Here is a 25320-nt window from a genome sequence, read left to right on the forward strand (position 1 = left end):
TGTAGTAATTGGATCCGTGCTCCCTCCATCCATGTTGGGTCATGTTGAATGAGTTTTAACCCCTTTGAAAAATGCTCATGATCAAGTTCAATAGTAATGATAACTGTTTTTCTTAAAGCTTGAAGACCTTGTGTTACTGTGCGACAGTTATGTACTGTTTTAGGGATTAATGTCATGTTGCTGTCATTTGTTTATAGGAGAGTGTGGCTGCAAAAAGAATGTCATCTGCTAGGCCAACATGAGAATACCAACATTTGAAAGCACTCACCTGACAAGTAAATCCTAATTATCAGAACACTCATTGGCAGGCTTGTATTAACTGACACATAGAGAGACCAGTATCTAAATCATGCTAATAATCTTTTGTTTGCATTTCCAGTGCACAATATATCACAGCTGAGCGGGTCAGCTGAAACACCCCCTGCTGTACTTGGTGCGTGTAACCTTGAGCATATCTGCAGGTTACATCTCAACTGGTGCTCCACTGCTGAGGTTAATACTGTACAGACACTAAAATCAGAGCAGTGTCCCTTGCTGGTACAACACACAGTTTCTGGGTCACTCCTCAGCCCTCTGAGAGGGCCCCATCCACATTGGCAACAGAGGGAGACAGAGCGAGCGGGTAGGAGAGAGAAAGAGAGAGAAAGGGAAATGTATTTATAGAAAAATGGGGCTTTGCAGTACCTTTTCCTGCTAAGAACCATTTCAAGACCAAGTGAGTGTGTCCCAGTTTTCTGATCACCGCTCAGCCAAAGGGTTTGGGCTGAGGCTGAGGTTGGACCACCTCATCCAGGATGGAGATTTTCAGATGCTCTCCCTTCTCCTCTAGCCTCTCTATCCTCAACTAGAGACCAAGGAAGCATTGGCCTACATATCTTACACATGTGACCTTTAAGGCACATTAGATTTACCTCGCTGGGTCGAGGCTTTTGGAGGGAGTGAGCTCAGGTGAGGAGCAGCACGAGGGTGTCCAAGGGCACTCTTAAGCTGCATCGACCCCCAACACGGGGGTGGAGGGAGGCTGGCTGGAACGTGCCCTGCCGCAAGCCGGGCAAGGATGAGGCGTTTTCTGAGCAGAAAAGGCCGCTTCTCCCTGCGCCAGAGCAAGTCCGGGACCCGGAGTGCCTCCAAAGATTTCTGTAAGTCTTATTTCTCTGGATTTTAACTTGTACATCATGTATAAACTAAGCTGCCTCTGTAAGGTGAAAAAGCACAGGAAGCGAGGAGGAGCCGAGCCTGAGATTGTGTATGTAGGTCACAGAATGTAGAGAACGGGACAAAAAGAAGTCTTGACAATCTCTGCTGCGTGTGTTCTCGTGGGGTGGAAAGATAATGATCCACAGCTCCTAGAGAGTGATTTCCCAGTCTGTTTTGGGTCAATAATCGGTGACATTTTGTTGCTTCCTTTCATTCACTGAACCAAGTCCTGTGGCTTGTTGCGTCTCCTGGATTTAATATGATTCATTCTCTCAGCCACATCTCTCTCTGAATATTTAGCCCTGTGGTCCTCTAAGATCTTTTTCTGCATTGATACCGATTTCTACATTTCTTGGCAAAGTCTTGTGCCGACTTAACTTTTCTCGCTCATGCAATTTTTGTTAATTTCTTTAGTTTCTGTATTTAACTTTCTGCCTTTGTCTTGCCTGTCCTGTCTCCACTTTCCCCTAATTATGATCTAGTACAAAAAGAAACTACTGTTTATTGCTGGCTGTTTGATGAATGACTGGGTATCTTTAATTTTAGTTTCTTACATAAAGCATGCCCTCCTACATTTTCACATTGTTTTGCACGTCATCATGATAAGTGATTAAGATAATTGTCCATGGGAGTGGTAGTGCCGCCTCAACATGCTTTATTAAGTCTTTATACCATAACACACACACACACACAAAAGCAACAGTTATGTAATACATACAGAAAGTTAAACACACATAGATATAAATGCAAGGTGTGAAGCTTACAAACACAGCATGAGAAAATGATTTAAAATAAAATTAATTTCAGAATTTAAGATTTGATTAATCAGTTCATTACTTAGGACACGTTAGGTTTGACGTTATTGGTGAAAGAGTTAAAACAATATGAAGTGGAAAGACTCATAACCATAATGTCTTACGTTACATACATTTAAGATAGGATAAAAGTGAAATGAGCCTGTTGGGACGGCAGCAGAATGAGGTCAGTGATCAGGGGAAGGGCAGCAATTCAACGTTGTCAAAACGAGTCAAAAATAACACACTGTTTTTTTTTTAATGTAGTCATTTTTAATTTACTGTCATACAACTTACATGAAAATCATTATCTTACTTCTGTGTCTTTGTATTTATGGCCTCATTAGATAGACAAGTGTACCTGCAGTGACAACTCCATCACTGAGATGCCCTATTTAAGCTGACGGACCATCTGACCTCTATTTTACAGTGACAACCTACTCGTCTGTAGAAGCACCTTGTTCCAAATTTGTTCTAAGTTGTTTTTTTTTTAAACAAAAAGAAGAAAATCCTGATATGATTCACATAGATATATAGTTGTTGGTTTATTAGTAATTGACATGGTTTGATAATTTAGTTTTCATTACAATTACAATTTTTAATTATTTTAAAGCCATCATTTTGTTAAACAGTCTGGTCATCACATAAGTTACGCAGGTAGGATGAATCGTAATGGACCAGAATGTGCCTGGGTGAGCCTGGCAGAAATGCATGTCTTTGTTCATTTGTGTGTTAACTTGTCTTTTAGACAATATTACCAAACTAAACAGGAATAACCTTGACTGGACACAGATCCACTGTATTAAAATACATACTAATGGAGCAATAGTTGTCTTTTTCTTCAGTTTGACTTTGATTTGCCACTACACCAGGAGATTTCAAACTATAGCTCAGCTTGTAAGGAGTTGTGCTTTGAAACCAGAGTCCTGGGTTCAAAATCAACCTGTGACAGACAGTTATATGCATCTCATCTCATATTATGTTATTCGACTCCAGATGTGCAAAGAAAGGCAATTTTTCTTTAACTTTTTTCACTCCTGCACGGCTTAGATTTGGTTACATTTCCATTTAAAATGATAATTGTGACAATGAAAATTACATTTTAATACATTTTTGTATGTAAATGTTACTGTTAAAAAGAAAAGTGGAAAAAAGGGACCATTGGACACCCCTGCACTACACTGATTTCACATCCTCGTAAGAGAATACTACTCCTTGTATACTTATTAATGTACTAATATCTTTCAAAAGCTTGAAAACAAAATACTATCTACAGTATATTTTCGTGTGGTCCACTTTGTGTTGTCCTTCCATATGTCCAACAGACCTCGGTCTTCCAGCCACCAATCAGAACTGGCCAGAGGCATTTGGTTTCCGGCTGGGTGGCACGGGGCCCAGCTACATCCTGTCGGTGGTGGAGGGCAGTAGTGCTTACCTGGCTGGCCTGCAGCCTGGGGACCAGGTGGTGGACATTGAGGGCCAGGATGTGACCAACCTCAGCACACCAGCGCTAATCGCCCTGGCTCAGACCCTCAAGACTGTCCCACCCAGCATCGGGGTGGTGTCACGGATTGAACAGGTCAGTTATCACAAAATGTTTTTTTTTTGTGTTATTAATTGTTGGAAGAAAATGCTCTGATTATGGTTTTAATTTAGATTGACATCACTCCTGGCCCCGATGGCCGTTTTGGATTCACCATCGTTGGCGACAGCCCTCTGATGGTGGAGGAGTGCATGCCCAACGGTCCGGCTGGGCGCAGTGGCCTGAAAGCCAGGGACTACGTCATGGAGGTCAACGGCATCCCAGTGAAGCATCATGAAACCGCAGCTGCCATGATCAAAGCAGCGCAGGGGCGACCTCTGCGCCTGGGCGTGCTCAGCATGGCCCGACGACCCAAGAGGCTGAGCAGCAGCATGAGGGTGATGTCACAGAGCGGGGACAGTGTCAGGGAGAGTCGTGCCCACAAGGCCATGGAGTTCAATAAGAAGGTGAGTTGGAAAAGCATTTTTTTTTTTTAATTGTGAGGTAATATTTAACGTCTTTGCTTTGATATATGTATCTCTCAGGTGGAGGAAGTGCTTGGAGAGGACCCAGATGTGAAGGAGCACCTGTTTGAGGTGTTAAAACAGTACGCTGCTGAGAGGGATGTGGAAAGTCTTGCCGAGGCCCTGCCTGACATCCTGATCACAGAGGAGCATCAACAGCTGATTGACAGTGTCAGGTATTCAGCTACACACGCACACTCAGACACAGACTGTGTATGTTGTATATTTCATGTTAAGAGTATACAGCTTTGATGACTATTCAGTCTCTGTGCACAACCAGTGTTGATTAAAGTTTCCATAGACTGTATATAAGATGTGGACGTAGCCTTCTTGTTTGAAAACTGACACCAAGTGAGTCGGAGAAGAGAATAAAACCCCTAATAGTTCCATGAAATTAATATTTTAGCAACACCCCCTCAGCATTTAATTGTTAAAAGTGGGAACAGTGTAAATCAAGCGCAAATGTGAATAACTGTGATCTGATGTCAAACACTGAGCCACTGACTGTTTGTCTGCATTGAGTGCTTGAATGTCACATTGTTCTCTTTCTCCTGTCTTCAGTACATTACAGTACACAAGGGTATGTTTTTGCAAATGGACAACTCAATATTGCATTTCTCCCCACTCAGCAGTAATCAGGACATCAAAACCTAAACACCTGCACAAATCCACAAATTTGTCAGCCCCCTCTCCTCCCTTTATATTTTATAATTCCCCTCGTTCCACTCTCACTTTGACATTCTCTCTCTTGGTCCCGTTCTTTTCCAATCCTCCCTGTCAGCTGTGATGCACTCTTTGATACATGCACCATTTTTTTGTGCATCACATCACTGCTTGGTCTTGATTCCCTCCTCTGCACAGAGCCAGTTTGCTGCTGCTGCTGCTGGTGTAGATATGCACACAAGTGAAAACAGAAAAATGTGCGGGTTCTGCACGCACACGCGGCACAGTCTCTCACACACATGCACACGGTCCCTGCTTTGAACTTTTATGCTGGAAGAAATATGAACTGCTGCCTCAGGTGAGAAAATCTATTTGATATTGTGCATTTACAGGACAATTGGAGTAGTGACTTGGTGATAGAATCGACCGTTTAAAGCACCTTACGTAACAGTTTAAGACTTCTGTACTTTTTTTTTTAAGCAATTAATTAGATTTCCCAGTGTCTTATGTTTTTGTGACTAATCCATTTCTGCCAGTCATTTTACTCTGACGCCACTGTCTGTCTCATATCTTATGATAGCACATTTCCCTCTTCGGGAAAGCTGCCTCTGAAAGTGCTTTGCAATGTTTGTCTTGCACAGCAGTTGCATTAATTATGCATTAGCATTGTTTAAGTTGTTTTCCTCTCATTTAGGCAGTGACTAAGCACAGTTAGTTACCTTCATTTCAAAACTGGGATGTATAGTGTGTGCTGTAACCTTGAAAGGTTTTAATATGCAATTATATGCATATTCAAGCAATGTATTTTATTTCTGTAGGATTTTGTTTATGTCTCTGCCCACAATCTTTGTGTTCCTTTTGTGAGAAAAACTTTCCCGAGCCTAATTGGGTTCGAAAAAGGGCCAAGTGTTATTCCGATTCCATGTTTTGAATAGCTCATAATCACCTCAGGAGAATCTGACAATCATATTCCAGTGTTAGCAGCCTTAGGGAGTTTTTCCTCCAGGCTGCCTATGAGCTATAGGAGGTTCTGGTGCTGCTGCTGACAGTGTGATGCCTCAGACAACTGAGAAATAATGAAATGTGGACTTGCTGTGTTCTTAGGAAAATGTTTTGCTGATTTACATTTGCAATAGAATAATATGTTTCAAAGCCAAATGGTTCGGTCTTTAGTTGTGTTGTTAGTTGTGCTTCAGGGCTGGCAATGTACGTTTGATGGTCAGTCCATCACTGTAGTCGAGGCGTAAATATCTAAACTATGGGTTGCTATTTGGTTTAGCACAGATGTTCACAGTCCCCAGAGGATGAGACACACCCACTGAGGTGCTTCCCTTACACTTCAGCACACTAAAGGTCCAGTATTGAACATTTAGAGTGGTATATGGGGTAGGAATTGAATACACTACCCAAAAGTATGTTTGTGTTGTGTATAATTGCTTTAAAAATAAAAATCGTTTGATTTGTAACCCTAGAATAAGCCTTTCATATTTACTTCAGGTGAGCCATGGTTATACAACAATGGCACTGGACAAGCCAGTCAATGAGATTGTATTTTGAATTGGAAGCCTACTTATGCAAATGAAGAAGAATTACATCCTTTTTGGAGTTCAAGGCCACCGTAGTTCCCTTCTGCACTTAGGGAAGGATGAGCTCCTCTGTTTGTTGCAATATGGAGTCTCACCATTAGATGGCATTGATTCTTACACACTGGACCTTAATTGGAAAGGATTTCTGTCAAATGTATCACACCACTGCAGTAACGCTTCATTATTCCTTCTGCACCATTATTATATCACACTTTAATTAGATGTATTACTATAAATAATCACAGAACCATAAACATTCCCATGAGATTTAATTTTTGTATGGCCATGTGGGATTTTATTTTCTATATTTTCTCTATTCCAGTTCAACGGTTGTCATGAATTATAATGCTAGTTGCATATTTAGCTGGTTAAATATGACCGTATCTGAGGAGAGATTGTTGGCGTGGTATATCTTGTGACAGGTGCCAGTGTTGTCATTTGATGCGTGAATAATCAACGTGTCTGTCACTAGAGGTGGATTCCCCCCAATCTGTCAGTCTCTCTTGCTCCTTCTCAGACACACACATCAAGTAATTAATGGTTGTGTTAAAAGGATGCGAGGTGTGCTTGCTAAAAGTAATTTCTTCTTCCATATAACTTCTTAAAAATTGACCAGCTGGGCCACATTCCACTAAGTCTGCCTCTATGCCCTTGCCGATTTGCCTAGCCCTCCCACAGGATGTGTTCTATTTTTAAGCAGCCTATTTCTGTTAAATTCTCTTTTAGGTTTCTAACGCACTCTGAATTGTCAATTCTTTAAATGGCTCCAAAACCCAGGGGTTGGCAAGTGCTTCAGCACTTGGAAGTTAGGAAAAAGATTGTGTGTCTGTGGTGTCATTAGAGACTCTTTAGTTCTTGGGATTCTGTTGTACTGCGGTAATTGAAAGTAATTACAGTGGACTGCAGGCCTTTGTCTGACACCGTGTCTGTATGTAGACTTCAGAACGGCGAATTAATGAGACCCATTCACTCTCAACCCAGGCTTTTAGCTCCAGTGTGTTTATTTAATGAGTTACACTGAGGATGTTTTTGGGCTGGAATTATTTACAGAGATTTGGATGGCTGCCCTTGTACATGCAGAAATAAGTGTGAGCAAATCACATCACAGCAAACTTCTGTACCATCACTTATTCACATCAGTGGTTCTCGCACTTGCACACGTACACACTCTCAAATTGTGCTGACCTGCCTATGAAATTCCACCGAGGCTCTCCTCTCCCTCCTCTCATGCTCCTCTGTTCGTCTCATTCTTTCCTCCTTCCTCCTCTGAGGGAAGAGATGATTTGTCACTCACTACCTCTCACTGCCAAATGATGGATGACTCAGTGACAAGGATTATCCTGTAGCTGGTGTCGGACAAGACCACACTGTGGTGACCTTTTATCGAGCTTCCTTTTTGCACCTGAAGAAGCTGCTACACCATGGGAAAAAGGGACGAGTGCTGCCCCACACATGAAGTTGGAGAACAGCTGCTGTTGCTACCTGAGGATGTTTTGGAGGAGTGGAGGGATGTGCAACACAGGCATTTTTACACTTTGCTTCCTCTCTTTCTCACATACTCTCTCTTTGTTCATCTGGCTACTTTCTGCGACTGCAGCAAGCGCGTTTGAGATCGCGGACACCTTACTTTTACATCTCTCTCCTATTTCCCTTTTGAGAGCTGTTTGTTCAAACTAAATGGGGACTCACCGAGATAGAGCGGAGGCGTTTGCATTGCTTGGCTGAGCGCAGGCACTTCCTCAAAGCCTTGAAGAACCATGGAAAGGGACAGGAACCTTTCCAGACACTTTCGGTATGGCACTTTCCCTTTGATCTCAGCAGCAGGGTTCACTATGCTTTGTGTCTGTGCTGACTTGTAAGTTGTTTAAGTATTGTTGCACAGCGGTTTCTGTATTTGTAGTGATGATTATATTTCATGATCTTTGCCCACATGCACACATTTGAAAACCAGTGCTGTCTGTTAGTTGTTGGAGGCTTTTAATTCCACTCAGTGTCTAAGCTCCACAGTGTCTCCAGCTATGCTGCAAACTTGGCCCGCTGTCAAATTCACTGATCAGAAGTTCGTCATGATAATGTTCTCGCAGTGACTTTCCCTAGCTGATAGCTTTTGTCATTCATCTGCCTGTGTGCTGTGTCCTTGATCCACCCCTCCTCCTGACCTAATTACAGACTCTTCTTGTCCTCCTTATAATTGAGGGCATCCCAAGGCCTACATCCAACTTCAATGAAGTCAACTTTGAAGTTTCTTGTTTTGGTTGGTTTACAAAGATTTGACAAATATTTTTATCTTACATTGTAACATGTGAACACAGTGAAACCAAACTAAAAATCAACTTTTTGTTGAAGGGAACAGAAGTCAATGGTTGATCAAATGAGATGAACAACGAAACATCCCCATTCAGTTTCATTTTCCTTGTCCACCGTTTGTCTGAACAACCGTGGTGATATATGAACGTAGTTTGGGAAAGTTCAGTGGCCTACATAGAGTACATAGAGCAGACTATCCGGCTTTATTCCCAATAGTTCCATGACCCTGGCCTAGAAAGCGTTCTAGTTCTCCACTTTTCTCTCCCTGGCTCTGTCTATTTTATCCTCAAATTGGCTTTTCGTGCCATTCTTCATATGCTTTCATTGAGTCTTTTGTCTCTCTTCTCTCTCTGCCTTTTTTTCTGCTACTTTATTTAGTCCTGGTGAGTGTCTACAATCAGCCTACTTCTCTGCTTGCTATTATAAACTTGACGCTTAAAGTAACACCACAGAGCATCCTGTTGTCACAGATGAGCACATTGCAGCCCCTGGGTAAAGTGTTAACTTTTCACTAAATGAGCACAGTGTGCACTTCGTCACTGTCACCTACATACTCGTCTTTGCTCTGCTTGTATTTTTATTTTATTTTTATTTTATTTTTATCTTATTTTTGGGATATATGATCATTTACCATGGTATTGGGTCTTTTGAACAGTGATAAATACATTTTCAGTGTGACTGAAAAAATAGAATGACCACATCACTAGAGTCCAGTATGTGTTCCAAGTAAAAGGCTTAAAATAGGCTTCATTACACATTTAATACAATAGCTGATTCCATGAAGCTCTAATAGGCAGGATCACTAGATAAATAGATTAATGTCATGTTGGTTGTTAAATAGTCGAGGCTCTGTGTGCTGATATATGGAAGCACATTGCATTCATTTAAAAAAAAACAAATAAACTCTCTTTTTTTCTGAGTAATTAATTTTTTGTTTTGTTTTGTTTTTTGGGTCATTTTGCAGCACAGGTAGATGTTGCCATTGCTGAAATGGTAACCTTTTCATTATGCAGCTACTCAATAGAACAGCCAATAGGTGGCGTGCTCTCTGAACTGCCCCGTGATTGCCTTGTCAGTTCAGTGGTGGTGTTAAAGTCTTGTTTTGTTATGATGAAGGGTTATTTTGAATTAGTGATCAGTGACACCAAAGGCAGTTTGCCTGTGCTTGCTTTAAGATACATTTGCATTATACTTTTTTCGTGTAGCCTGTTGTTTTTGGAAGATTCAAATATTGATGATACGAACGATGTGTCTCCACAGTTAACAGACAAAAAAACCATGTGAATCATTTAGCACCCACGACCGGTGAACTGGCTGTTAGCTTATGATTCCCATCCCTTGGGAGGTTTGTTTACTGACTCATGTAATCCGGTGTTCGAAAGCAGTGGGAGGACGAGGCTTTTGAAGCTTTCCAACCATCTGACAACCTGTGATGGGGCAATGAACCAGGAGAGACTGTGGGAGGGACAAACGTGCTGCACTGCTATTTACTTATGCTGTTTGGCACAGCCACACTGTCATAAAAAAACATGAGTCTAACTCATCAGACTTATCTTACATAAATACAGTTACTGACACACTGACTAGAAATGTAACTCATTATCTTAATGCATTATATACACAGAATGTTAGTGATGAGCAGTTCAACTTGGATTTATAACCTCAACCTGTGTTCAGGCTTACACTGAACTCTGGAGATTCTCCAAAGACAGCGTCCCACTGCATTCATCACATGTGAATGGCAAACTCTTTAGAGTGGTCACGGACAATCATTTTGTTTTTAGTTTAGCTGTAATAATGTTTTTGGTTACATACGCCTATTGAATTCAGTGAGTAAAACAGTTTCTTAGAAAGAAAGCCCCAGAGGGCAAATATCTGTTAGCTTTCCTCACTTTTGGGTTCTACTGTAAGATTTTGACACGGAGGCAGCTCAGCTTATGCATCCTTCTTATTAAAATTTAAAACCAAACCAGCTTTTCCTTTCCTCTGAAAAAATGTTCCCAAAGCTATCTGTTAAAGGACTGCGACAGCTTTGAAAACCCATCCTGTACCAGTGAATCTTATTCTCAACAGTGGTGTTTGCCTGGTGGATGTACCCAGGAGATTTTGTGGGGAAGAGATGGGAAGGCAGATATGCAAAGGACAAAAAGCATGTTTATGTGTGTGAGGTATTTTGCTCAGTAATGTGTGTGTGCAGCACTGGTGATGAAGAAACAGAGAGAATGTGTCATTTGATTAAAGGAAAAACATAATAAAACCCTTCTACGACACAGTTATTGGAAATATATTTTTTTTCTGGGTCGTTTCTGTTGATTTGCTTTATTTTGTTTTTCTTGTACTTAATGTAGCACAACTACAAGGGAGGGAGTTCAATGGGCGCAGACATTTTAAGCAGTCGGAATCATCAGTGATAGATGACAGGTTTCAGTCTTAGGTCTTGAAAACAAAAGAGCTTTTTTGCAGTTTGGTGCAGATTCTTAAAAACCAAATAACAAAACCCTGTCATAGAAGAGGAAGGAAAAACAATTTTGCCACCAAGCCTCAGACAACTTCTGCAGCTAAAGCACAAGCCAGAAATTTGAAGAATCAGTTCTTGTCACCACTGCATGCTCTCTCGCCAGTCTTCACTGGAGCCTGTCTTGTAAGAAGCACATAAAACAGATTGGACACACAGATCATATAAAACTCATGTGTATCAGGTGTTTCTTCCTTTAAGAAAGTAAAATACATTTGGATGATGGGACAAAAATATAATGCTGTAGAGGGAGTGGAGTGCTTTCTCCCAAAATTGGCTCTGGTACTGTGCCTCCTCCTTTTCGCACATTAGATGTAGACCATCACTGATACTGAATGTGCTTACCTGCAGCTGCAAAAGTGACAGGACTGCACAACAAAGCTCGTTCCTAATCTCTTTTATTCTTGATCACACACATAATTCACTCCCAGACAGACACACACACACACACACACACAACATCGAAGGATGGACCAGTCTTTTCTCCCAGCCTCTTTTCTTCAGCCCTCCCATGAGACGACATGGGCTGAACTATTTTTAAACCAATTAAGTGGATCCTGCAACTGGAACTATTCGTTTTCAGAGCATCTGTGTGATTTTTCTTTGTTTGTTCTTTAGACAATCAGAAAAAGGAGTGTTGGACTGTGTGGCTGAGCTGCTGCTCTGATTTGTTGCTGTGCTCTTGTGCAGAAAACTGTACATGGTGTTTTCCCTGGCAGCACACCAGAGGAGTTGATCTGGAAGCTGCTCCACATCTGCTCTGCTGTACCACTTTTTTTTTAGTCGGGCTGATAATTGACTCTTGACTCCCACCATGTTTGTCAGGATATTCATTCCCAAGAAACATCGGGAGCGTTTTGATGAGGTGGTCTCCCAGAGCTTGTTGAGCCGCCTCAAGGGCCGGAGCTTCAGTGACCCTAGCCGTAGCCACCTGCGCCGCAGCCGGAGTGAGGATCACCCAGAGCGCCTCCTGGTTTCCACACGTGCCAGCTCAGTGCCACGCACCCACGCAGAGGAGGGCGTGGTTCCACCCACCCGAGGCATGCGAAAGACTACCTCCCTCATAGCCGGCCACTCCAGTGGCACCACCAACTGCAGGTCACTGATATGTATTTTACAGTATTTCCTCTGCTCATCCACCCAGTGTGTTTTTCCATCAGTATGAGTCACAGCTTTTCTTTTCCTGAAATGTGTTTTTCTATTTTTGTCGCCAGTCATGAAATTTCATGTCAGGGAGTTAAATGTGTAGGAGTAAAGTTAAAAATAAACCCAATGGGGTAAAGCCTGAACCTTTATCAAGTATAAACCTATTTGGACAAGTCATGCCTGACCTCCCACAGTCTTTATCTGTTGTTATACTGTATGCTGGTGTGTTTTTTATGAACGGATGTGAGTTTCTTCTCTGCTTAGATCCTGCTCACATTCATCCAGACTTTAAAATATTTAATAAAAAAACACGATTGCAAGCATCCCATAGCCATCACTTTTAAATTGTGGGACATAACTTGCCCAAGAATCTGCTCATAATGCAGTAGCTGCAGCACTTTGAAGATATTATACAGCTCCCTGAGGAAGTATTTGTCGATGTTTAAGCAAAGCTGTTTGTGCAGGATGTGAATTTAAAGGAGTCAGCTGGGTATGACTGTATGTACACACAGGACTGGAAGAAGAAACAATGTGTTCACATTATAGAGACACTTTATTAGATACATAGGACACCAAATAAATGATGTTGTCTTTTGCTGCATCCACTTCAATGTGTTGTAGAGATGTCGTCTTTTTTTATTTTCAATACTGGAGGTGCTTGTGTGTAAAAACCCCAGTAGATCAGCAGTTTCTGAAATGCCCATGTCACTATGTCACATTCAAAGTCAAATAATGGACCATTCTTCTTCATTCTGATGCTCAGTTTCAACTTCAGCAGTTCACATTGGCCATGTCTACATGCATAAATGTGTTGCTGCCCTGCAATTGGCTGTTGAACAGGTATACCTAAAAAAGTGAATTATCTTATCTGCTCACATTTGTCTCTTCAGGACAGTGAGGGTTTGCAAGGGCAACATGAGTTTTGGGTTCACCCTGCGAGGTCATGCTCCAGTGTGGATTGACTCTGTCATCCCGGGTAAGTTTTAATCGTATGTGGACTTACTGTATAGTTGTGTCTGTGCAAATGTTATTGTGCTAGTTGCAATTACATGAGTTGGCTACTTTTTCTTATTACACTAAGCCGTAACCCTGTCATAAGGCTAAACAGATTTAGGAAAAGTAATCTTTATCTCACTAATTTTCTGCAATGCAGGAAGTCCAGCAGACAAGGCAGGTCTCAAACCAGGAGACCGCATCCTTTTTCTCAACGGACTCGACATGAGGTTGATCTTTCCCCCTGCTTTAAGTTGTTTTTGCCAAAAAAACATGTGACCATAAATACTTTGTTTAATACAACACAGTTCCTAGAGAAAATCGAATTCACTAGGAAATTATTTAGAATGAGCAGAAATATTGAATGTAGTAACACACACGCACACATTACTTGGGGACAGTAAAAATCTAATTTAAAATGTATGAAAAATGACCATAGAAGACAAAAATGTGCTTTTACTGCAGTGTTTTCTGCAGAAGCCAGAAATATTTTCAAGCAAGTGAAATAAAAGAATTGCCATACCATCCACTGAATATCTGCATGTGTGTCCATGCATTACATACCATGTATTTGCCTGCAGGACCTCCTCCCATGAGAAGGTGGTGTCCATGCTACAGGGCAGTGGTGCCATGCCTACATTGATGGTGGAGGACGGTCCACCTTCTTTCGCTCTGGCAGAGCAGGACCTTGCGGGCGGCGGTGTTCCCACAGAACGTGCTCGCTCTCCAGTGCTCAGCTCCCTGCAGTGGGTGGCCGAGATTCTGCCGCCCAGTATCAGGGTTCATGGCCGCACCTTCGGACAGCAGCTGGAGCACCTGCTGACCATCCAGGAGAGGTACACCATCTGCAAGGCTTTGGAGAATTTCTTCCAGCACAGGTGAGCAAAGGGTTATGATGAAGATTGGGGGAGTAGAAGAAGGGAGTGGGCAACAATTGTCTAGGGTAATAGCTAATTTGTTTTCATTTTACAGTGTAAACTGAAGTGCCATATTTTATAATTGTCATAAAAGAGACACTGAAAAGACTTCACACTGAAGACTTGAATAAAATACTTTTCTCTGTGGCCAAATTTAGTCAAATCAGTGGATTGTGTGTGCATGGACTGCCAGGTGATGTACTGTAAGTCACTTTGCCTGTGTTTCCATGGCAACAGGAATGTTGACACTCTGATCGTGGATGTGTTCCCGGTGCTGGATACTCCAGCCAAACAGGTGATCTGGCAGTTTATTTACCAGTTGCTGACATACGAGGAGCAGGAACACTGCCAGAATAAGATCTCACGCTTTCTGGGATACAAAGCCCCAGGTGTGTGCACACATTTGCCTGAGATTTCTGGGTTGTGTGGCTTTACATTTTTATATTTAATTTTGTCTGACGTGTGTGAATGAACAGAAGTTTGCTTATTAGATGGTCACGGTTACAGAAATATTAAACATGTTAAAATATACAAACTTAGATGATGTAGCAGCTCTTCACACACCTCTTCCTCTGTACTACTATTGTGGTGTATGTGTATGTATGTGTGTGTGTTCCAGTTCCACCACCACCACCACCACCTCCCCCTCCGCCAGAGACGGTGGTTGCCCCTGAACCCCACCGCCGCAGCAGCTCCATGAGGGTAATGGGGACTACATACAGGAGCAGTGTGAGGGGACGTAGTTCTGATGACCTGGTCATTGGCACACACTTGGGCATGGGTACAGGTCTTCATTGTCTTCATTGTTTTGATCAGAAGCAGCATTAATATTCACTGTATTCACTGGCCCACTACTAACTAAAAACTGTACAAAGTTTAAAGACTAGCTCCACACAGCTCTCTTTGTTTTTCCTCAGTAAAGCGATGTTTAGAACTTGTAATTTCAGAGGAAGACGTTTGTTTTAAGTTGAGATAGATGGAGGTAACGTTACATTACATTACATGTCATTTAGCAGACGCTTTTATCCAAAGCGACTTACAAAAGTGCATTTAAACATTTGGGTACAAATAAGAGCTAGAAGTAAGTAAGAGCTTCATTGCTAACATTGCACTAGTGTGGCAAGACAGCCGCAAACAGGTTGCCGTATGAGTGAAAACGCCCACAAAATGTCCCAGAAGTGAAAACCTGGTTGTCTAGCTGTTTGAGCATACAAATGTTACATCATTTCTGTTAGCGAGGATCAAACAGAGGCAGCATAACATTAACAACAGTAACAATCACCATAACATATGCACTGCAGCTTTAAATTTTGTAACAGCTGATTTTTATCCCAGGTTTGCTGAAGCTGCTTCCATTAAAAACCTGAACAAACCATTCTAATGCATGTATTAATATAGGGCTGCATGCAGAGCCAGTGTTGGAGACAGGGATGAGGTTGGCTCCAGGGGAGAGACAGTCAGGAGATGGAACCTCCCTTCCAGAGACTCCTAACAATCTCACCAATGTATGTAACAACAGCCATCTCTGTGATTTAAGATTTACTGGTTATCATTAGAACAAGAGGTTTTACTTTGGTTTCTCTGGATATTTCCACCATACAAGCTGTCAGCCGTGTATGCTGAACTGGAGAACATGTATTCAACCAAGAGGTCCAAGTCTATGAAGAGCCGCCCTCCTCCTGCCCCCGAGAGTTTACTGGATCTGGAACCTCCTTCACACTCTGCCTCCCCTACAATACATGCTAACACAGGTAGTCAATAGTATATGTTCATCAGAATCTCAAACATTGGAAACATGAGTGAGTGTGTTTATGTGGAATGGTGTAAGACAAAATGCGACAAAGCAAGAATTATGAAACTCAGGGTAGTCAAACCAATTGTGTCTCAACTGAACATTCTTGAAATATACGTTGACAGACATTTTTGCAAATTCATGCTGTACTAAATATAGAGCACTGCAGAGTTTTTAAAGCACCTCCTTTTAATGTCTTGTTCAATCTGGATGTTATGGTGTGGAGTAAAAGAGTAGAAGATCAGAGCTGGCATCACACAGGAAAAGGATTTTTTATTTTTTGTTTTGACTTAATTTGGTCTTTAAATGAGTTGTCCTCATACATGACAGACACTCACTCCAAGACAGGGATGTAGAATGCACTCATGAGGATAAGAATCGGCAATTGCTGGGCCAAGAGTTTTTTACTCTCATGAAGAGGATATGGTGATGGTGGAAGTGGAACTAGAAAACACACAAGAACCACTCAAATTAGAAATGTGTTTTCTGGAGCATTAAGTTCCTCAGGGAGTTCTGGTTGCCTTTTGTGCCAAACTGCCCAAATGCCTTTTTATCCACGTATTGCTCTAATTCATTGACCTTTAAAAGTCTGTAAGGAAACATTTCCATCTGTGGATTTCTCTGACATGGTGCTCCCAACATTTGTCCCTTAGTCATATACCTGTATGTGTCCCTTGCTCATCTCAGGTAGCCGTAAAGGTCCATCACCTACTCAAGCCTGGCAGGAGGCTCTCCCCAGCCCCCCTCCAGCCCAGTTCTACCCACCAGGGCTGCCAAGCCAGACCAGTGGGGAGTCCAATCCCTACATCAGCTTAGACAGTCCACCACCCTCACCTCCAGACCTTGCTGATTTCCCATCTAGTCCTCCACCCCATCGCAGCGGCAAACGGCGTTACACCTTCTCCAAACCGCCCCGCTCAGATGACACAGATCGCTTCCTGGATGCACTAAGTGAGCAACTGGGACAGAGAGTGGCCATCATTGACGACTTTCTGACTCCTGAGAATGACTACGAGGAGGTAGGGTCACATCAACACTGCATTTCTTACTCATACTACTTAGACATACACAAGTGTGTTAGTCACAAGCCAGTGCAAATTGAATTATTTTGTGTAAAAAAAAATGCCCATTACATCATAGTGTCTCAGAAGAACACTAGTGATCAGGTCTCTGTTTCAGAGACCTGATCACTCATCTCTCTCCACCTTCTTCCTACTGTACTTGCACAGTGTGTGTAAATGATTTTATCAATTGCTTCAGCTTTTACTACTAAATACAACTGTGATCCATCAAACCACAAAAACCTATTTTTGTTAAACTCCTGTAGCAAAACTTTCTTTCTTAAGTTCACTTTTGACATGAATGGGCTAATGAGGTGTGATTGGTGTTAATGTCAGGATGTTGTGCAGATGAGTTTCCCAGATGAGGAGGATGAGGATATTGAAGAGGAGTTGGGGGTAGATGAAGAAGAGGAAAATGGAGGATTTGTTGCTCCAGAGCTGAGCAGCCCAAGTGATGTTCAAAGCAGCAGTGGAGAAGATAATGCCTCTTCCCTCACCTACTCCTCATCCTCAGACCACATTCCTCCTCCCCCCATGACACCTCCTCCACCTCCACCTGTTCAGTTCAATGACCTGCCTCCTCCTCCTCCACCACCACCTACACAAGCTCAGACTCAGCAGCAGCAGCAGCAGCAACAGCAAATGCAACAGCAGCTTGACTACTCCCCAGAACACTCCCCCAGAACATATGTGCCAATTCGCCGGAAATCTGGACCACCTCCACCACCTCCACCCCGTAGTAATCCACCACCTAAGCGGCTTTCTCTTCATAAAGTGTTACCTGCGAGAGAGGATTTACAGGTACATGCTACTATACAAGAGCTAAAAGCCTACCAAGAACGACAAGCCTACCAGGAAAAACAAACCTACGAGGAGCAACAAGCGTATAAGGAGAGGCAGGCATATGAAGAGCAGAAAGCCTATGAAGAAGAACAACTTTTTAAAGAGCAGCAGACCTACCAGGAACAACGGGCCTTTCAGGAGAAAGTTTTAAAAGAGAGACAAGCTTATGAAGAGCAGAAAGCATATGAGGAGCAAAAAGCTTTTGAAGAGCAGCAAATGTACAAAGAACAACAAGTCGACCAAGAAAGACAAGCATATGCACAGCGCCAGGCCTACAAGGAGCAAAAAATGTTGGAAAAGCTTCAAGCCTACCAAGAACAAAAAGCATATGAACAGCGTCAGGCCTATAAGGAACAAAATGCATTGGAGGAGCTTCAAGCTTTCCAAGAACTAAAAGCCTATGAAGATCGTAAAGCTTATGAGGAGCAAAAAGCTTATGAAGACCGCCAGGCTTATGAAGAGCAACAAGCGTATCAAAAACAACAGATGGAACAGATCTACCAGAGTCACCACTCAATGCCTGTTCAGCCAACACAGGAAAAAGCAAATTCACCTCGTCCTCTCCAACAACTTCATCAGTCCTTACCACCACTCCCCTCCCCAGACTCCACCCATCACCATGCCAACCATCCTCTCTATATGATGCGCCAAGCACAGCAGCAGCAGGCTTACCCGAGTCATCACCACCGGCGTCTGTCTCGCTCAGCTCCTCCTCCTCACCAGCCATCAACTCAACCAACGGCCCACTCTGGCCAACAAGATAAATATGCTGAGGGCATCTACCAAAGTCGTCAGGGCCTAAGAACCCATCAGCTCCATTCTTCAGCAGAGATGCTCCACCAGATGAACCAAGCCCCACTCCATCACTCATCTACGGAGATGCTCAACCAGTTGCAACAGTCCTTGTCCCACCACTCATCTGCTGAGATTCTCCAGCAGATGCCGCAAGCCCACTACTCCTCGTCAGAAATGCTCCACCAAATACACAAACCCAAGGCGCATCATTCTTCAGCAGAACTTCTGCATCAAGCTCACCAAATGCAGCAGATGCAGCCGCACCACTCCTCAACAGAGCTTCTCCATCAAGCTCATCAGATGCATCGGGGTCAACCGCACCATTCATCCACTGAGCTGCTCCATCAAATGCACAAGCCACAGGCCCACCACTCCTCCACAGAGCTGCTCCATCAAGCTCATCAAATGCACCAACCCATCAACAGAGCTGCTCCATCAAGCTCATCAAATGCACCAGCCCACGCCCCATCACTCCTCCACAGAGCTGCTACATCAAGCCCAGCAAGAGCCCGCCTCCCTTCCACTTCAGCTCAAACGGGACAGCCAATCACACCACAGCCGTAAAAGTCTTAAAGGTCATCATGAAACCCAAGTGACACCGCAGCAGAGCCACCAAACTCATCACCCCCAGCCCTCCAAACCCTCTCCGCAGAGACCCCACTCTATCCAGCAGACCCACCACCACTCCACAGCTCAGATCCACCACATCCACCATATGACCCCACAGCCCCCTCCACAGGACTACCAACACCAGATTCAAGTCATCCACCCTCCGCAGCAGCCCCACAGGCCTCAGCCTCTCCTTTCTACATTTCAGCCCCTGCAACCACATCAGCCCACACTCTCCACTTTCCAGCCTCTTCCCCAACACCACCACTTGCAGCACGTCCAGTCCTCCACCCAAACTACCCGGCCACAGTCCCAGCCCTCACATCACCTGCTGCAGTCCCCAAACCCGCCACAGTCTCAGTCGTCCCACCATAAGCAATCACATGGCCAAGGTCAACCCCCATCCCTCCCCCACTCTCTGTCTGATCCCGCAGAGCACCTGGAGCCCCCTCCTCCACCACCCTTGCCCCCACCTTGCTCTCCCCCGCCACTGCCGAGGCCCAGTCTGTCCAGGATGGACTCCAATCATATGAGTGTGAAGAGGTTGCGCTGGGAGCAAGTAGAGAATTCAGAGGGGACTATTTGGGGACAGGTGAGTTGTGTGGTGACTGTAAACAAAGAGCTACCATTTCTAAAAATGTCTCACACTTAACTATAAAAGTCTGTTTTTTATATATATAGTCTATTTTTGCATATCTTTGGTAGTTGGGAGCAAATTCGGATTATGATAAACTGCATGACATGGTGAAGTATCTGGATCTGGAGCTGCACTTTGGGACACAGAAGAACACCAGTGAGTCCAAGTGACAGCATGCACATGTGAAGTGCTTTGATTAGTAGTTGATTTGACAGAAACACACGTAGCATTATTTTTTTACCACATTGTCTAATGGATGTCAAACTGAATCCTAAAACAATCACAATTTCTGTTTTATTTCTTTAAAAAAAAATGTGATACTGAACTTTATGACATGGTTATGTAATTATGGTACTCATTGCAGTTGAGATGCACCTCAGTAACGTTAGGCTTTTTTACCAACTAGTGCTTGCCCCAGAGCCGTCCATGCTGACAGAATCCTTCAAGAAGAAAGACGTGATAGAAATTCTGTCCCATAAGAAGGCTTACAATGCTTGTAAGTATAAATTACATAGATGTACAACAAATTAAATGCTAAGTATAATTATTAATATAGAGGATAAACTGTAAAATCTGCAATCTTGTTTCCTCTTGCAGTATAAGAAGGGCAAGATTTTGCTTGTCCAGTACTTGATTTTATGACTAAATAAATAGCAGCAAATGCAAAGCTGTTCCTTCTATGCTTCCTGACTATTAGCTGAATTGTTGAGTTTTAATTACCAATGGCATGGTTAACATGCTAAAATTGAGATGTAAACATTATAATGTATTATAATATTATATATGTTTTTCTTACACCTCTAGCCATCCTGATTGCCCACCTGAAGCTTTCTCCTGGGGAGCTGCGCCGGGTGCTGATGAACATGGCCACTGATCGGCTGGAGCCAGCCCACATCAAGCAGCTGCTGCTGTACGCCCCTGACGCAGAGGAAGTCAAAAAGTACGAAGAATACAGACAGGACCCAAGCAAGCTCAGTGAACCAGACCAGTTTGTGTTGCAGGTACAGTGCTGACAGGAGTTTTTACTGTTGATTCATGTCACACGCTGCAGTAATCTTGTCTGCTATGTGGACACGTAGGACTCTAAAACAAGAGCAGAGTATACTTTTGTTTTATTGGAATCATGTTTTGGGGACTTTTCACCTTTATGGGAGCAGGACTTTGAGGCATTGTGTTTTTGAAATGGCTGGTTATGACTGGTTATGACTGACTGGTTATGATGGTGATAAATGTGTCGTTAACTTCGCTTATTAGAGTGATTTCAGTGGATACTCAAGGTTGTGATATTGTTAGTGGTATCAAGTCATCCCTAATTTGAACATTAGACATTGTGTGGGTGTGGCCTATGTCATTATCCATGATGTGCCATCAGTCGCTTATTTGCTGGTTGTGTGTGTGATCTCTATCAGATGTTATCAGTGCCAGAGTACAAGACACGCATGCAGAGCCTCCTCTTCAAGTGTTCTCTACAGGAGAAGACAGAAGAGCTGAGGGGAGCGTTCGACTGCATCTGCAAGGCCTCCATGGAGCTGAAAACCAGCAAGAAGCTAGCTAAGATACTGGAGGTAACATATAAAAAAAACCATACTCTTTGTTATATAAAGTAGCTCATTCTGTTTGATTTCAATTAAACAGCAAAAATGTTAGTTTGTGGTATTTGTTATCACATATAATAAAACAGTATAAGCACGTTTCCTTCTTTCCTTGAACTAGAACTTGATACGACCTCATTCTTAATTCTATTGCTTACATGTTTGGCAGCATCACAGTTCTGGCTTTTTACAGTTTGTGCTGGCGATGGGAAACTATCTGAATAACGCGCAGCCTAAAACCAACAAGACGACAGGCTTTAAGATCAACTTCCTCACAGAGGTGCCTCATACATCAATAGATATTTAAATGAAGTGTTTCCAATAACAATATTGCCCGTTTACTGCTCTTCTTTCCCTCCATCATATGATACATTCATGTTGTCATCTACAGTTGAGCACCACTAAAACAGTGGACGGAAAGTCAACATTTCTGCATATTCTGGTCAAGTCTTTATGTCAACACTTTCCTGAGGTGTTGGATTTTTCCAAAGAGCTCACGATGGTTCCTCTTGCAGCAAAAGGTCGGTCTCAGCATTTTTCCTCCACTGTATAAAACCATTTCCAGCATCATGTTAGTTACTGATTTGAAACCTACCATCCTTTTTCTTTTTTCAAATTTGCTATTTTATACACACATCCATAGTGAACCAGAGGACTATCACGTCAGACTTCAGTGACCTTCATACAACAATCCAGGATATTCGCTCGGCCTGTCAGAAGATGCCTGCATCTGCCGAGGACCGTTTTGCTGTTGTCATGAGCGTATCCTTCACCAAACTGCCAAAAGTACTGAGGAGCAATGACTTATTTAGACCAATTTATTCCCAAATGTTTTGGGCTGTGACGCACCAGAATATTCAAACAGACACTTGCACCCCCACTGTACTCCAGCTTGAGCCAGAGAGGGTTAGGATAGACAAGTGTAGGTAAGTGTAGGTGTCACTCTGTAACATCCACCATAAAACAGAGCCAGTACAGACGAATGGAAAAACAATTCCCAATCATTCATCTTCTGATTTATCCTCCACATGAGGGTCATGGGGGCGCTAGTGCCAATTCCAGCTGCCATGGGGCGAAGGGCCTACCTGGACAGGTCGCAAGTCAATCACATGGCCGCATAGAGACAAACAACCTCTCTATTCTATCTCGATCTATTATTTTAAATATATTATATACTCCACAGGCAATTGGATGCCCCCCAGCATTATTTTGCTATGCATGCTGGGGGGTCAGGACCCACAGTTTTGATTCACCAATTTACAAAACAATGTAGTAGAAGAGATCATTAAACATTTGTGCCCCTTGACTCAGATGTGTGTGTGTGTAGAACTTTTTGGAAAACAGTCACCCAGCAGTGCAGTCTCTGGAGTCCCTGCAGCAGAGAGCAATGGAAGAATTCAACAAAACTGCCTCCTACTTTGGAGAAGACGGCAAAGCCACCAACACTGAGGCCTTCTTCGGTATATTTGCGGAGTTCATGAACAAGTTTGAGGTGAGGACGGAAGATTCAGCCATCCACTTATTCAGATAATTCCCGTTCTCCTCTCTACTGCAGTCAAAATAATACATGTATGTGCTTTGTAAATCTGGAAGCTTAATATGAGCACACGTGTCTTATACTACTTTTTATTTAATAGTAATTGTTCAGTTTGTGTCGTTTTAACTGCAGAGAGCTCTAAGTGATCATCAGGCTGCAGAAAACCTGAAGAGTCCCCACAGTCCACGAGTGGCCTCCCCACTGGCCTGGTAACACACACAAACATATACATGTTATACATATTATAAATATACACAGAGTCATTCACAGATGTACTGTAAAATGTGCATGTTCTGCACAGACATGTACACAACGTCCATTGCACATTTCAGAGCAAAAAATTGCTGTTTTCATACTGTGTATGTGTGTGGTTACATTAAGGGAGACAGAAAGTCATTTGCATAAGAGAATTGTTTTGCATTATACCAGTGATTTTGTGTACGAGTCCTTTTACAAGATTGGTTGTGTCGAGGTCTAAGACTTGCATAGTTAAGATGTGAAAATGTCCGTACCTTTAAAAAGATAGTGACTCAATAACAACATTTAGTTCATCCTAAGTTTTCTTTCTCGAAGCTGTTTTGTTATCTCCTGTCCGTGCAATATTACGGCTCTGCAATAAAAAAAAAGTTTGTGATATATCCTTGACTAAGATGTAGATTTACAAACCTCATTTTCGGAAAAGTCGGGACGCTTTCGGAAAGTGCAATAACATCTGTAGATTTGTCTTCACTTGAACCTTCTCCGAACAGTAAAATTACTAACGATTGCTGTTCTGCTCATTTCCTCAATGAGCAGGTTAACTGATAAGTGAAGTTATAAAATTGGCTATAAAAAGGATCATCTGCTTGGTCTCTGAAAGCAAGGATGGGTCGTTGTTGCTCACCATTTTGTGCCAAACTTTGTGAGAGCAGTGACAGTCGGTTCAAAGACACTGAGATTGCAAACAATTTAGTTCAGAAAAGAGTCAGGATTGAAACCTTGATTAAAACCTTTTTTATGAATGTGTTACAGGCATCAATTTCTAAATGTGTTTATTCTTAAGTAAGTTTGTCCCTCTGTGACCTAAATCAAAGCTCAAGTAAATTAATAAATGACAGATTTGAGTCATTATTGCATTTTTTTTCTTTTTTAGAAAGTGGTCCAACTTTTCTGGAAATGGGGTGTAGTAAGAACACTTGAAAACCTAAAATAGATGTTTATTTCAAATATATCTACATGCAGTTGGTGGCTTGGAAGAACATCAAATAGCTTTTTTCTTAGTTAACATGTTTGTTATTTTCCTAAGCAGCCCACCACTCTGAATGTAATATAAGTTCATTACTGACTAAGTGTAGCTTATTTTCCCAAGGAAATAATCATTCACAGCAGCTCTCAGAATAATCGATTAATTTACTGTATTGTGTTTATACTTCTATTTCAACTGATTTTTTGTTTTTTACCATGTCATTTGTAACTGTAAGAAATTTCTATCCGTATATGTTACTGATATTGAACGATACCTCGACCTCAATGGACTTGTACATAAGACTTAATGTCAGCAGGAGGTTGGCACGTATGACTCGAGATACAAATTTGCTCTAAGAATCCTGTTATTTACGTATTTAGTCAGTACTGGAAACTAATAACTGGTTTGTGGAAGTGGGATTTTGTGGAACTCAGAGCGGGCAGTGTGCAATATGTGAACGTTTAGCTATATTCTGCTATAATACACATTAAACTGTAACAGAGTTATCTTTTGTTTGCACTGTTCAGCATGAGAGAGTAAATGTAATGAAAACATATGCTACTATATATATATACAGTATATATATATATATATATACATGTAAAGCACTTTTGTGTGTCACTCAGATACTAATTTGACTGTGTTACACTGCACAGACTGAGAGAACAGCCATGTCATTACATGTAGAGCAGGAGATTCAGTATTTTTCATAGATTTCCAACTAATTAAACGACATACCAGCTTACCAGTGCTTTGTAAAAGTTAGTCTCCAAGTGATCTTTTAAAGTGCTAAGCTTAGATTTCTCTTTGTCCAGGTTATTTTTCATAAATTAAAATTGTTATCTATTTAAGACCAATAAAGTGGTACGTCTGTATTTTACATTGTGTCCTAGTGATACTGACAAATATACAGTTGTATGAAATCGATCTCTGTGTGTTTTTGAAATATTGTGGTGTTTACTGAGAGAACTAAAACTGTATACACTAGTATATTATTGACAGGTAATCTCACCTCTAAGGCCCTGTGTGTGTCTACATTCCCTTTAACTCACATCATGTTCTTTA

At 42.2% G+C, this 25320-nt stretch overlaps 1 protein-coding gene across 2 annotated transcripts; it reads left to right on the forward strand.

Annotated features, from left to right (window-relative positions):
- Positions 1-25182, forward strand: grid2ipa (glutamate receptor, ionotropic, delta 2 (Grid2) interacting protein, a). 2 transcript variants are annotated; one of them, XM_044051425.1, is made up of 25 exons: positions 1-275; positions 380-1139; positions 3317-3570; positions 3648-3980; positions 4059-4213; positions 11934-12206; positions 13145-13230; positions 13408-13477; positions 13829-14125; positions 14402-14553; positions 14784-14945; positions 15563-15669; positions 15768-15915; positions 16644-16975; positions 17354-19069; positions 19113-19856; positions 19970-20057; positions 20308-20397; positions 20706-20902; positions 21311-21466; positions 21687-21773; positions 21885-22014; positions 22137-22255; positions 22821-22985; positions 23163-25182. In XM_044051425.1, exons 2-25 carry the CDS (start codon positions 1058-1060, stop codon positions 23241-23243), a joined length of 6024 nt encoding a protein of 2007 aa, XP_043907360.1. In that variant the 5' UTR covers positions 1-275; positions 380-1057; the 3' UTR covers positions 23244-25182. The 2 variants fall into 2 exon arrangements, with proteins under 2 accessions (XP_043907360.1, XP_043907361.1); XM_044051426.1 differs by lacking the exons at positions 1-275; positions 380-1139; positions 3317-3570; positions 3648-3980; positions 4059-4213 and adding an exon at positions 7542-8078.
- The last annotated feature ends 138 nt before the right edge of the window (positions 25183-25320 follow it).

This window comes from Solea senegalensis, linkage group LG19, assembly GCF_019176455.1.
Source record: "Solea senegalensis isolate Sse05_10M linkage group LG19, IFAPA_SoseM_1, whole genome shotgun sequence".
Lineage (NCBI taxonomy): Eukaryota > Metazoa > Chordata > Actinopteri > Pleuronectiformes > Soleidae > Solea > Solea senegalensis.